The following is a 15,562-nucleotide window of genomic DNA, read 5'->3' as shown; positions in this document are numbered from 1 at the left end:
GAAATTACTTTTGATGCACTGTATATATCAAACATCAGAATGGACTCCAGTCGTGAAGGTTACAGATAATTCTCTCTGTTGGTCAACATATGACCACGGGCCGGGCTATGCGTTATGTACCAAACGTATGAAAGTGAAATGTGGGAGATTGCGCTTATTCCAGTTTTAACTTCACCGTTATACCACAGTTAGATTATTTTAAAGAGCGTTAAAGGCATTTAAATGCTTGAATTCAATGGTGGGTTTTATGGGCCGTACTGATGGTGTGTATATATGGGAACTCCGACTCGTCGTCATTTTTTCCTTGTGCTTATTAAATAACAGAATGAAGAAATTTGTGAGAAAATTATTTCAGTAATCCTTTATTCGTAGGTAAAATGGAGCTACTCCAACATCCTGAGTTCCTGAACAGAACAGAATGATCAGCACAGGCCAGCTTAGAATTCAATTATTTGAATGCCTTTAACTCTCATCAGTGTTTTTATGTTTCAAATCTAGTCTATCTAGTAATGCCTACTTAGATCTGGAGCGCTCTTTTCCTTTTAAGGCCTCTAATAAGGCCGATTGCAATACTGTAGTTCACGGTGCCATCAAATTGCATCATGTTGAAGTAAGTGCAGGAAACCAGAGTGTCAGCAGTTAACCTTCGATTGTTCGCTGACAAACTATTCCGTGGGCCTACGTTGCCGATGTGGTCAACGTGCTAGCGCGGCGCAGTAATCCAGGTCTCTCACTAATGCGGTCGCTGTGAGTTCAAGTCCAGCTCATGCTGGCTTCCTCTCCGGCCGTATGTGGGAAGGTCTGCAGGCAGTAACCTGCGGATGGGTCTGGTCATTCGTTTAATAACTATAATACGGCTCGAAGGGCTAGTTTACAGACTGAAAAAAGCAAGACAGTCTGGTGGAAACCAGCCGCAGGTACGTGTAGGCGACAACCTCCAGAGACAGCTGCTGTAAAACACATGGAGAGTAGGATTCATGACTGGGTATATATATATCATACAAGCATACATATATCACTTGAAATTATACAGAGAGACGAACCAATTCTGTGAAGAAATACCCTTTAATTACAGTTCGGGATAAAATATCTCTGGACAAAAAATGACAACTTAAAATACAAATGCATCAACAAAATTAAGATGATTTTCAAATAAAAACTCTATCAGTAAGACGAAGACGCGCAGCCTTACTGTAACTGGATGAGTAGAGGGTATCCGGGTTACAGTTGTGATCATCGTTAGGTACATGTAGTGGAGGCTGAATAGGATACCCTGTCCGAACCTCCTGCTTACAGGTGTACCACCAGATGACCTTCAGCTGCACAACCACATCGAATCTTGCAAAAAGAAATGAAATACAGTTCCTTTCTCCTGAACAACTGCGTGCGATGGATCAACCCGTTGGATTAATTTTCTAACGTGTGTTTCCAAATCACAAAGATTTGAAGACAACTACTGAAGACATCGCTAAAAACGTGTTAAGGGAGGTAACTATGACTACCGTGAGATCACAGGCAGCGAGAACCTGAAATTCCTGCAGCAGCTGGACAGGAAAGACTAACACAGGTTCCAAGACAATTCGGTATACGACGCGAAATGAGGTAAAGATGATAAACTCTTACTTCTTGGTTCCATGCTATACAATAAACACTAATCACCTCTCTAACACAAGAGAACCGGTACATCTACAGTACTGACAAGGAAAATGGAATTTTGAGGGAGAGACTGAGGTTTCCAATGGAAAACGGCATACCCTTCCAGGTAATAAATATACATACACTATGACATATACTCTTTGTTTTGAGAGTCCAGCCAAGGGCCATACTGCCTCTGAAGAAATGTCTAAAGTATGCTTAATAAACAACTGAAAATACCATTATCTTTAATGTACCAAAACATATTTAAATGACTTCATTTATAAATTTAATAGGGGTGGGGGAGAGGGTGTGTCTTACAGAAGTCAATTTTGCACTGTTCTATATATCATGCAAATGATTATATTGGCCTATATACAGGATTGGGACAGCTTCAAAGAGCATACAACCAGACACCTTCATGTTTATTACAGCATTTGGGATGAACGGGTCTGGTCAGCTTATGATGCAAAGGTGAGACAAATAACTTAAGTCGGGGAACTGTCAAGAGCAGTTTACTTTTTATAAAAGGACGAAAAATCAACAGAACATTAACACGGATAAAATGTGGGGTTGGTAACACACCCATGCACACTGATTGTAGCTAGCATGACCTTTCAACCACAGACATACACACACACACATATATATATATAGATATACGACAGCACTGTACCTTTGAGTAATATGAAAAAGGGAGAAAACTCTGTAATACAGTCCTGGACCTGTCCAAATAATACAAGTCTGGAGAAGCTTATCCTGTGTAGAGCGGAGTGTTTATTACTGCTCCGTGGTTTGTACACCTGTGGGTGTTTCAAAAAACATCCCCAGTTACTGCTCCATGGCGAGTAGACCTGTGGGTGGTTTTGGAAAACATCCCCAGTTACTGATCTATGGTGTGCAAACCTGTGGCTGTTTAGGAAAACATCCCTACTTACTGCTCCATGGTGTGTGAAAAGAATGTTCCACCTGATTAGTGCTCTATGTTCCCGAGGCCCCCTCCAACTTTCCATTACTGATCATTATCCAATTATGATCTACACTCATTTAGCAACAGCTGATATTTGCAGATGATCTGCTACATAAGAGATCAGAGTCTTGAAGGGAAATCAAATCGCTGTCTTTGTTATCAAATTTGTTTAAATATTGCAATATAGATTCATCCTGCGCTGACATGACAGTGATATTCATTAACGTTGATGAATTCCCCAGAGCTGTAGCCGCGGGGCTCAGGGTGACACAAATGGCTCAGACAATCTACTGTGGTACTCTCATAATGAGGTATATTACCTAGTTTATGAAGGCTTTAGCATCTGGTTTATAACATGTCCCAAAATAAAAAAATCCTACTGGAACACCAATTGGCTTGAATGTCTAGAGGTGACAAAGTGCTGGGGGATGACACATTGTGCTAGGACAGAGACACAGGTAAGTACAAGTGATTAGAGGTGAGCACAGTCTGGCAGTTCTCCAACTTCTGGATCTCTACACATACAATGACCAGGAGAGGTTTATAAGTTATCCAAGCTAAGACTAAGACACAACTACAACAGGCACATAAAACAACTGTACATTTATAAAATATCTCATTTCTTTAACTACAACAAGTAATTTTCGCTCACAAACATGCCAGTTTATTGAAGGCCAGCTATCCCAGGAAAGTCTGCTGTGTAGGCTAGTGCGAGTCCGGGATGGGGCCTCTGGCACTGATGGGACAACCTAACCTTTTCTTCAGCCATGTCAATTGGTAGTCTATGTACATTGTGATATCAATCAATAATTATATATGAGACACAGTTATTTAAAATCTCACACACACATACTGGCTGACTTCTGAACCACTCGTCTTAACAAAACAGTAGTAGCCTTCTCTCTTCTTGAAGACGCTACTGTACAATAAAACTTCAGGCCTAAAACTGTCCAGTGTATTTGCCAGTGTGGAGTCTGACGGAGGTCAGCACAAATCTCCAGGTTGTATCACCACACTGGCACATACAAGAGCCCGAGCGCCATGCACATATACCACACACACTCCCCCGGTTAAGTCTACTCTGCTGGCGGGGGGTCAAGGCATGCATCAACAAGTCAAGTGAAATCCGTCCTTTAAGGGGAGTCAGCCAGGGAACATAGATTGTCCTGTAATGAGAGCCCATGATAGTCACCATATAGCCTGTGTCACACAGTTAAAATTTTAGGGGGTATATTGGGCGAGCTTTGTAGGAGTATGCTAATTCTGTTGTCTGTACAAGATATGGGAGTATTTGTGACATGGCTAGTCCCTCATACATTACACCTGAGTTATGTCCCCTTCTCTCAGACTCTACACCACAGCTAGAATGTTCATGACTCTATGTGTGTGGTGCTCGAGGTCAAGCGGTACTGCCCGCAGCTGTGGCCCCCTGGGGCGGGACCTCCGTGCTGGGTGCTGGGTTGTCTGGGGTTGACTGTTGACTGGTAGCTGCGGGATCTTCTGCCGTCTGGGGCCGGGCATGAGACGGAATTAGTACCGTGTTGAGAGAGGGCTGGATCAACAGCTCTGAAAAAATACACGCATTTGATGGAAATCTGAACTATGTGAAGACAAGTGCGGTCAGTATAAGATAATGGCTAAGCGAGTGTTTCTGACCCTTCATACATGCATGTCAACAGCATAAATAAGACCCAGACAATACATGTACATGCACTTACATGCAACTGCCAATAACAAATAACGTGAAGGGCTTGAGGCACAGACCGTGGTCTTTAGCAGTACTTAATTGTAGGGATTTTTGATTCAAATTTCTGCATATTTCTGGTACTGCCAGGACAGAACTTACCATGATGTGACCGTGAAAGATTGCCAAAACGTTACAACGCATTCCAAAGCGCAGTGCATGCATTTGTTCAGCGTACTTCAGAGCAAACATGCATACATGGATGTGTCTTGAACAGAGGCAAACCATGCCGTGAGGGATTTTAGCATGTGACTTCATTGTCCATGGGCAAATTGGCTGTGGCGAGACCAATGTCATGGTGAGCCAGAGAGGTTATTTTATCTCAGATGTTGAGAAGTCAAACGAAACCACACTTCTTCCATGGATAGCAACATCTGTGTTTATATAGTACTTGAGTAACGAAAGACAGAGAATACTATGTCACATTGTAGATGTCACTCGTTTGATAATGTTGTGAGAGTCTACACAGAGAAAATATTTCCTCTGACATCAGTACTTACATCAAGTACAAAAATGTATTGTCAATCACACTATTGAAGAGACAGTAAAAAGACACAACGACATAAAACTCATGTTGAAAGATCCAATAATGCTGTGACAAAAGGTCTGGGAAGGACTCACCTTGTGGGGTAAAGTTGAATAAAGGTGGCAATTCTCGTGCATTAGGTAGCCTGGTACTAGCCTCCCTTAGTTCATCAAAGAAGGGATGGGCACAGGCCTCCAGGGGTGATATGCGGGCGACTGGTGTGTACTCCAGGAGACGACTCACAAGCTGGATAGCCTCTGGAGGGGTGCGGGGCCGGAACACCTGTACAACAACAACAACCAGCCATCGTACAGGGGGAGGGACAGAGTTCACCGACAGGACAGTGTTATAATAATATGCTGACTGGTAAGTTTACAACAGTTTATACTGGAAATCCATGAATCCATTTGAATAGAGCTGGATTCTTGTGGCATTGTGTAATGCTGAGATTATACGAGCCTATTGTGTCCTCTTTAAGAGTGTGTCATGTTCAAATGTCTCCCCTCAATATAACATGTACTTAAAGGCAGAATACAAAACTAATGCCTCTAAGTGTATTTGTGTTGTTTGCTGATATTACATATAAAGCAGGTAAAAGAAATGGAGTAATCAATTAACAGCCTAAGTGCAGGTGGATGGTTATTTAGGAATCACGGGATACATCCCCAATGCAAAAAAGTTATTATGTCAGGCTTTCAGTAACTTTTACACTGATGTTGTTGATGTTCACTAATCTATTGTGATGTAAATAGTCATGGTTTATTTGTCCATCATAATGTGCATGCTGACAGACATACAGGCGTGACTGTCACTGCTGTGTGGATTAACTCAAACAGAATAGATGCAACATCAACAAACAATGCCAAATAAGTACACCAGTCTTGTGTCAAGGTTACATACATGTCAAAAAAACAGCCAATAACACGAGTAAGAACAAAGGTCTGTTTACTGTGAGATCATGTGTATATATCAGAATATGAAAACATAAATCATCTCATGCTCAAAATATAAGCAGATCAACCTTTCCATGCTGCCAACTTCCGAAAGAGAAACATCGAAGTGTAGCATGCACATATCCTAAGGCAAAAACATCAGAGAGACCATGTGTAAGATGACTGGGTCTTATAATTACACACAAATAAGCCTCTCTAACACCTCACTGTCAAATATCCAGCCCTCTTAATTAGGAAATTTACCTTAATTTACAATGCTGATCTAAATTCACAGCGGCAGCAACAACGGCACTTTACTTGCAATAAACTACTAATTGTGATTTAAGTTTAATAAAGTTTCAGTGGCTGTTTCCTAATGCCATATGGTCAAATTATGACGTTCCATATACTGTAAAGTACTTAATTTTCGTGTGCAACTAATTTTCGTGGATTTTGCGGTCAATAATTTACCATGAAAAATAATTCCAGCGAAAAAGATATCCAATATTGAATCACATACTACAGGTAGTAGTAATAAAGAAGTGAAATCTTTGCAGGGTCATGGGATTTGCGCTAAGAAAGCCCGACGGGCCAGCTAAATTTTTTAACAGCAGGGAAGGGAAATTATGGTTTAAAATATATACAAACTCTGGTGCTAAGGCTTGATGTGTATGAACAAAGTGGGAGTTTATTCGTCTTCAGTTTGATCAATCTTCGCTACGCCCATAAATTTGAAAGAAAAATAGCATCATGTGCTGGCTTCTAATGAATGTCGCTCTGACACATGCTATCCCATTGGCTGTGTCTCACAGTGGCGAAAGCAATGGATGCCTTTCAACTTCAGTTGTTTAGGTTTAAAGTTCGTAAATTTACTCAAATTTAATGTTGGATTTGGAATCAAGAAGGAATATTTGACATCAGTGTGAAAGAACTTGGTTATGAAAACAACAAAGCTTTTAAAGAGCATATAAAATCGGAAACCCATGCCCTGAAGCAGGTGACGAAAATTGGACCCTCGATAATTCAATTAGCATTCAGGTTATACGAGCCAGGAATTACTTTCAATTTACTTTCAAAAAAAAAAGAAAAAAAAAAAAATGCCGACTGACACACTCAACTTCAAAATACAAGGTTTGTTACCCGCAACAAACAACTTTATAATGATGGCCTGGGGTAGCTATAATACAGTGTATGATCAGATGCACATGTCATCCAGGATGGCAGAGTTCTTCACACATCAAATAAATACAAGCCGGCCTTAGACTGAATTTTCAGGCTAGGTATGTGTTGTGGTGTGCACATGGGGTGGAGGTCAACCGTAAGAACGGAGGCCCTTAAAAATGTATCAAAATATTTAACAATGAAGTGCCCTTCATTGGGTCCACCCATGCCCTTCTGAGGCCAGATTAGGCCCTGAATAGGTCAGATATTGAAGTATACGGTCACTAATTACTAGGTCTGCATATGCTAACAAAACCATGCAATAAACCAAATCATTTTCAACACATTTTATAATGCCTGGTCATTGCAGAGGTTCACCCTTCCACTTGAAAATTTTACTAATATCATTCCAACATCCTTGTTTTAACCATTTATACATTTGTCAATGCCATTTTCAAAACACCTGCCATCTTGTAAATGATGAACCACAAAAGCAAACCTATGCAATGACCATAGCACTATGGTTAGTATACTTGTACAACCCTCTTCCTCTACAACATTATGCAGCATACATGCCTTACATACATTTTTTAAGACAGAATCAGCACATTACACAAACTGACTCAAATAAAAGATTATCTAATACTTAGTGGCAGTTGTTCATTTAAACAGTGATTGTGCTTTCTCCTGTGTAATTTGACATGTAAAGGTCCATTGGCCTAGGCCTGTGTGCTGCAGTAGAGAAGGAGAGGTGCACGGATGGAACTATACCATGGAATACAGACACGTGCCTTAGTCCAGGGGTGCGCCTTTATCTGGGGGAATTTAAACTCAGTATAGTTGGGATTCATCTCTCGAATCTGCTCCCTTGACGGTGTGCCCAGGACTTTGATGATCTCCACTAGCTGGTCCACGCCACTATCACCCGGGAAAATTGGCTGACCGAGAAGTAGCTCTGCTAACACACAGCCTGCTGACCAGACATCTATGGAGAAGATGAACAGCATTACTAACCACTCTTACATGTACACGACCAGCCATACCAGGGTCAACTCAAGGGAGATAATTCTGTCCCTGTTGCGTTTTTCTAATGGTACATTCCAAGTGACAGGACTTACACCCTGACTAATAACCGATGGCAAAAGATACAAAGCCATGGTAATTGACCTACATTACATGTATGATTGTTCTGAGGGACAAATCTATACCAAAGATTAGTTTCGTACATAATATCATTCTAGTTTGAACACGTGTCTTAAATAAACATATATTTACAGAATCTTTATAATAAGCTGAGTTTGTACTTCAGGCAAAATCGACATTTCTTGGCATCACTTACAGAAGGGCATAGTGGGGCACTAAATGGTGTGAATCCCTCCGGCTAATAAACTTACATGTGCAAGAAAGTACCAAAGCCGAAAACACACCTTGTGGATTTTTTCGCTCATCGGGACAAAGTCAATTGCCCCCAAAATATGCTGTCGATATTCACAAGAAATGTTGCAGACACACTCGGCAGATTTTCCCGTTGATCATGGTCATTAAATTATGTCATGTGCCCAGTAAACCGTCTTGATTGCCGAAATTTGCTGGAGTGGACACACTATACTGACCAGGTGAAATCGCTAGTGTATTTCTTTGCTAGTATGTGACATGTCTGAGACAAGCGAATTTCGCGGCGGACAAGATTGCCTGTCAAATACGCCGTCACCAGTGCTGACACACTAGACACATTTTCAGAAAGCCACAAAATACTTCTGTACAAGCGAAAAAAAAATCGATCGGTCTAGTGTGTCCTTGGCTTAAGACACCTTTACACCTGAACAACAGAAGGAACTCACCTATTTGGGATGTATAATCTGTAGCACCAAATATCAACTCCGGAGCACGATAATAACGTGAACATATGTAAGACACATTAGGCTCCCCTTTCACTAAAGTTTTTGCACTGAAACAAAGCAAGTATTGGTCAATAAATGTACATCTGTGTTTCTGTGAAACTTGCAATCAATGAATTACCTACACGCAACTTAGGATCAAACTGTATCTGATTGATCCAGAGTAAAAATCACTAATAATGTCGCATAACAGAATATCAACACAATGAAAACAGCGCCAGAGAACGCAGCATAGCAGAGCAAAAAACAGAAGATGTATATCAAGTTTTGAGGAGTAGCTGTAAAGGCCAGAAGCTGTTCAACAATTACGTAAAAGAGAGAAAACTTTAAGTGACTTACCTGCCAAAGTCACATAATTTAAGGACTCCAGTTTCGGGATCAAGCAGGAGGTTTTGTGGTTTAATATCTCTATGGCATACGCCTTGTGAATGAATATAGGCTAGACTCCGGAATAACTGGTACATGTAAAGCTGAGAAAACAAAGTCAATATTAATATTATATAAATACTTTATTTATTTATTTGAATGGTTCTTAATGACATGCTCAAGAATTTGTAACATACTGCAGCAGTCAGAATTATGAGGAAAGCTTATTCCTTTCATGTGAAGTGTTAAGTGAGGTAGTCCCAAGATTAGCAATGTTTAGAGTCTTAGGGATGACTCAATTTGGTGTTGAACCTTGCATCTACCGTTCATGGGGCCTATCCACTACAGAAGGTACAACACACAATTCACATGATTACTTTCATTACAATCTGTTTGAAGACATAGAGACTTACCTTTATGTATAGTATGGGTATTGTTTGTTTAGACTTGCTATAATGCCGAGCTACTCTGTAAACTGTTTCTGGTACATATTCCAGTACAAGATTCAGGTAAACCTCATCTTTCTGCAAAAACGAAGGGTACAAAGTTACTTCTCAAACGCAAAAAGTCATGCATCTGATCACTTCCTAAATAATTGAAGGATGTGAGATTATTGTGAGCTCAGTCTCAGTCTGACGTTTTTTTTTTTTTCACAATCACATCAATGTGGCATGACAGTGTGACACTATCACAGGATCATAAACTGTGTTACCACAACAACGCCTCATGTCAGCTTTTGAGTTATGACAGACTGATGCATGTACACACATTCCAACATGTAACCAAATGTTTCTGCTCCTTAACTTCAATTTTTTGAACGAGTGAAGTTTCTACAAAATCTTAAATTATACAGAGTTACACTGCTCGAAAGTAGGGAAAGTACAGAACATTTATACATTACTAACAGGGTAAAAAATAGTTTTTAGAATGTGTGAAAAAGTGGTAAAAATTGGGTCGCTCTGCTCAGCACTACAAAAAAAAAACAACAAAAAATAAAAACTAACTTCAAGAGCTGAATACACAAGTAGGGATCCATGTCTATTGATAAGTGAATGTGTTTAGTAAAGATCAGCATACACAAGGGCGTAAGATGCGACCCAACTCAATTGGTCATATGACGTTGCTGATGGCCTTACAACTTGAAAACTGATTTATAGATTTATTTGACTGGTGTTTTACTGAAAAATATTTCACTTATGTGACGGCGGCCAGCATTATGTTGGGAGGAAACCGGACAGAGTCAAGGGCAAACCCACGACCATCTGCAGGTTGCTAGCAGATCTTTCCACGTAGAGCCAGAGAGGAAGCCAGCATGAGCTGGACTTGAACTCACAGAGATCACATAGGTGGGAGGCTCCTGGGTCATTGCGACGTGCTGGTGCAAGAATCCCCTTGGCTTTAAGATTGACTGTCATGCAACAAATGACTGGAGCACAAATCCAGTTCATTATTTTATTTTTTTGACTGGTGTTTTACGTCGTACTCAAGAACATTTCACTTATACGACTGCGGTGAGCATTATGGTGAGACGAAACTGGACAGAGCCTAGGGACAAATCCAGTTGAGTTTCGAAAACACAAGCACTTAGGGCCCAACGCACCAGTCTTGTCATGTTCGGTATTAAGCTCCTGCGTATATTGAGCTTAAATATAAATATGTTAAATGTATTAGCATGTTACTGTATAAAATTAAAGTAACTTTAATGTATAAAGAAAACAACTCACCTTTTCTCCTGCAGAATAAAAGAAATACTTTAGCTTTACAATATTCTGATGTTCTAACTTCCTCATGATTTGTAATTCCCGATTCTGAAAATAAACAGAGACCACCTGCCAATATCACTAAGCAAAATTTTGCATGAATCAAACCACCACAATACAAAACACATTAGTCTTAGCACCTTCTTTACAAGATAACTCCTGGAAACCCACTCACAACACATCACTGATCATAACTATCACTGGACTAAAGTTAACAATGTTGTGATGAATTGGTCATCCAAAATTCACCCACAAAATTCACCCTGCTGAGTTGGTTAAAGACTCTGATTGCTGGTGATAGTATAACTCCCATAACCATTGTGTAGGGTTAGGCGGTGGGTAATTTGTTACAAACTCAATTCTGTGATCATTTCAAGGTGTAGAAGGCAGAATAACATTTGCTCACTACATCCTACATTGTTTTCATGAACAGAACAGAGCACTCCACAGTTGACTTCAATCCTCCAATCATTATAATACATGCAATAATAAGAAAAAAAAAAGCCTCCAGATGATTACTGAAGATTCGAAATTAATGTCAAAAAGTGCTGATAATATTTCAGCACTTTTTGCCATCAATCTTGAATCTTCACTGAACTGGCATATACACAAGTGTGCGTGATCATGGAATGATGGAAATAACCATCATGTTTTCTCTTAGAATAGCTGGTTGTGAATGTAAACAGCTGGTCACAAGGGGATTCACAGTACCACTGGTAAGTCAATCTAACAGAGTAATTAGACCTGAAGACAACTGCACCACAAGCACCACTTTTGACTACAACTAATGGACAGCAGTATGATTTATACCATGTACTGCCTGTAATGTAGGTTATCACAAACATGACAAGTTTAAATCTACACTCATGGACAAAAAATATATCATTTTTAACAATTGCACAAGATGGTATGGCCAACAGCATAAGCAGATTACTTTTAGGTTATAGACCATTCCAAGGATACCCTTTACTGGGCACTTATACCGAGATGCACGACAATGATAGCCTGCTCACCGCCTACCTTCTCAGACTTTGCCATATTAGTTACATGTACCACATTACAGGTTACAGAAATGCAGTGCACTGGTTGCTACCCGAACATTGCTACAACCAAAGGCCCTGTCTCATGGGAACTTACCTTAAAACGTTTGTCTTGCAGGACCTTTTTGATTGCAACATGTTCCCCAGATTCTATAAGCTTGGCCTGGTAGACCACCCCGAAGGACCCATTCCCGATGACTTTTGTGTCTGTGTAGGAGACCTCCTGAGGCTGATCAGGTCCCTGGCCTGCATTGGCTACCACAGTGGTCACCTTACTGCCATCCTTCCCCTGATCTGAAAAACAGGAAATCAGGCCATGATTACACTAGGCCACCATGGAGAACAATTTACATGTATCTTGATGGACTTCACATGCTTTCTTGTACTCAAGTCTCAAAATGTACGTAACATGTATTAACTGGAAAATTTAACATGCATCAGGCCACTACACCATGTATGTTCATCTCTACCAACCAACCTAATTTCACAGTGACTGTGTACCTGTACTAGTGTCCGTACACTTGAAGAGACAGAGCAGACCTGTATATACATGTACATGTACATACTAACTTGAACCTAAGGCATGTAATTAACTGTTAACAAGCCAACCCACATAAACTGCTGTACAGTGAGCCAGGCTCTGAATGCAGAGCATCTGAAGCCTATTAATTATATCTACCTTGATGTAGATGTTTGAACTTTCATACTAGCGGCATACATGTAGGAAAAAACGGTAACCCACATGCAAGACCACACCTGGCAATTCTATACGTTTAGGCCCTTACGCAGAGATATCGCTCAATACCAGTATGAGCTAATACATTTTTGAACAACTGGTCCCAGAGCTTTAATCCAGAAGCACTCCAACCAGATTTCACTAGATTTATTATGTGTAAATGAGACTAGTTTATTAGCTAGATGTATAACTACTAGTACATGTTATTGTACATATGTATCTAACACACCGCAATGCTGCTCCACCATCCACCTAGTCCACCATCTGTTCTGGCCCGAATAGCTCTTTTCACTACATGTACACTGTAGGTGGATCTCTGTGGACACTACACACTCATCAACTACATTAACATAATTAAGTAATCTTCCATAATGGACACATTTACAATGCTACCAGAAGCATTATCTGTGCACATTTGCAGAGTCAGAGGTCATGTGTGTCAAACTGTGACCAAAAAAAAAAGGACAGTTAGTACATGTATGAGATTAATGTTTCGAAATGAAATACCCTGAAATTGAAATCAAAACTTCAACATTGCATCCCTCATCCAAAATACACTTTAATAGTTGTTTTATATATCATGCCAATACACCACAATTTTATTTTACTTTCGTCTATTTTATTGGTGACTTACGTTGTACTCGAGTACATTTCACTTATAATAGGACGGCGACCAGCATTACGGTGGGATAAAATCAGGCAGGGCCCGGGAGAAACCCATAATCATCCCAATTTGCTGGCAGACCTTCCCATGTATGGCCGGAGAGAACGCCAGCATGAGCTTGACTTGAACTTGCAGCAACCACATTGGTGAGCGGTTCGTGGGTCATTTCACCATGCTGGTGCACATATTATCCCACATGATCATAAATGATCCAGCATACAGTACTGTGAACGAGCATTTCTTAGTCACATTGTTTGGCTGGATGAGGATAGCCAACAGCACACCTTAAAAGTTAATGATAAGATAGTATTACATGGGTCGAGGAAACCCAGGATAAAACTGAGCATCTGATTGCCCACTCGAAGTCAGATATGTGTTGGTAGATGACTGAAAGTCTTAACTTATAAAAATGATATTTATAATTGCATGATTTTTTTGCTGTTGTCAATATGTTCCTTTAACAACCACTGAAACAAGTGCAGGTAACACATGTATATTTATTCCAAAAAACACTTAGAAGCACTTTTAATACTTGCAATTGTCTTTTCTTTTGCCACAGTATCATACCACGTATAACGCATAAGGCTGCACGCTCTGAAAGTTGTGCAGTATATCACAGCAGGGCATATATGCATGTACTCCCCTGAAAGGTACTTTAGCCCTTCTACAGGGGCAAGGTACATGTTGAGACGAATAGGGATCAGCAGCAGCACATCTTCCATTTATGCATGTCATGGGAAAATACTTTAAACTGACATTGTCTTAGAAAGGCTGAAGCATTGTGAGTTAACTAGAGTTAATGTGGCTTACTGTGATCAACTTTGTTAGCGTGCAACAAAGACAATATTTAGTCTGTGACCATGTATGTCAGGATGTTTGACATTTGCCATTTTCACTTACATCAACAAGTTTTATGTGCACACACAATGATGAAAACATTGTTCAAAAATCGGTTTTATTGTCTAACATACTAAAATTGTAGCCAAATGAAATAGGCGTATGCTAACAATACAACATCTAACATAGGCTATACCCAGCATTTAGGGAATGGGTCTCCGTCAAATGTTGTATTGTTAGAATACATCTTATTCATTTAGCTATTATCATTCCTTACCATTATGAGGTATAGTTCTTGGAACGTCATCCGCTGTTGTTCATTCCCTATAGCTTCCCATGTTATCCTTTACCTAATTGTCTGCTGGCTACTGCCACAGGCAAGTAAAATGCCTAGATAAGCGCAGTTTCAAATAAAAATCCTGTGCGACAAGTGTAGTGACACTGTAACAGTGTTTATTATCTTTCAATGACTGAACTGTACACTTAGCATTTGTAATATGAGAAACAAATTACACAACAAGATTTCTTTATTGGCACATGCAGTTTTATTCACTGTGAGGCTGCCCTGCTAATCTGTGATTGATAAGTGTCATTTTCCAAGCTCCTGTCAACATTCTTTCACTGCACATACATCTCTCACCATGCAGGTCCATTCCATCTTCACAGCAACGAAAATGTTTATAATGTATATTGTTTAAATTCTTAGCCATAGATACAGGTTGTGCTTAAATGTCATTAAATCATTTATCAATATGACATTGGTCGCCATATTGAGATACCACAGGTAACCAGGCCTGCATGTAACTACCCTTACAAATCCCTTGCTGCACACACGATACTTACTTATGGTTCTCATGCCTCCAAATGACGATGAATTCCCAGCTTTACTCCCTTCGGCGAACGACGTTGTCCTTGGCCTACCGCTCATGATTTTGTATCCAAATAAAAAAGTTATTTATCTGAAAGTCCTCGATTTCGCTTACATTTCATTGATCTATCTCTGGTCTCACACAAAAATTATTTATTCTGTCAAGACAGCAATAGCTTCGCCTATTTTTTCCCACCAAAAATTACCCATAGAACCTGAAACCGACGTAGTAGCTGTAGATGGATAAATCGGCTATCGTCTTAGGTTCAGCGGATCGTCAATCGGTGCCTTTGTGTGGTATTTTCAACGATATACAGGCCAAGATTTGCCCCTGTTTGATAAATTTTCGTTTCTAATGGCCGTTCGTGTCGTACAATGACTTCTCTTGGCTTTCGGGTATGATCGGGCGTGAAATTCAACCAATC

At 40.1% G+C, this 15,562-nt stretch overlaps 1 protein-coding gene across 2 annotated transcripts; it reads right to left on the bottom strand.

Moving 5' to 3' along the window:
• Positions 1-982: 982 nt before the first annotated feature.
• LOC135480639 (glycogen synthase kinase-3 beta-like) lies at positions 983-15,509 on the bottom strand. 2 transcript variants are annotated; one of them, XM_064760536.1, is made up of 9 exons: positions 15,113-15,509; positions 12,130-12,326; positions 10,957-11,040; positions 9,646-9,756; positions 9,206-9,336; positions 8,810-8,916; positions 7,754-7,953; positions 4,971-5,157; positions 983-4,171 (listed from the first exon to the last, which is right to left on the bottom strand). In XM_064760536.1, the coding sequence occupies exons 1-9, from the start codon at positions 15,195-15,197 to the stop codon at positions 4,005-4,007; spliced, it is 1,269 nt and encodes a 422-aa protein (XP_064616606.1). In that variant the 5' UTR covers positions 15,198-15,509; the 3' UTR covers positions 983-4,004. The 2 variants fall into 2 exon arrangements, with proteins under 2 accessions (XP_064616606.1, XP_064616614.1); XM_064760544.1 differs by having other exon boundaries at positions 7,760-7,953.
• Between the last annotated feature and the right edge of the window lie 53 nt (positions 15,510-15,562).

The sequence above is a fragment of the Liolophura sinensis genome, chromosome 1, assembly GCF_032854445.1.
Source record: "Liolophura sinensis isolate JHLJ2023 chromosome 1, CUHK_Ljap_v2, whole genome shotgun sequence".
In the NCBI taxonomy this organism is placed as follows: Eukaryota; Metazoa; Mollusca; class Polyplacophora; order Chitonida; family Chitonidae; genus Liolophura; species Liolophura sinensis.
The sequence above is the reverse complement of the archived record's forward strand: the minus strand, read 5'-3'. Positions and strand labels throughout refer to the sequence as shown.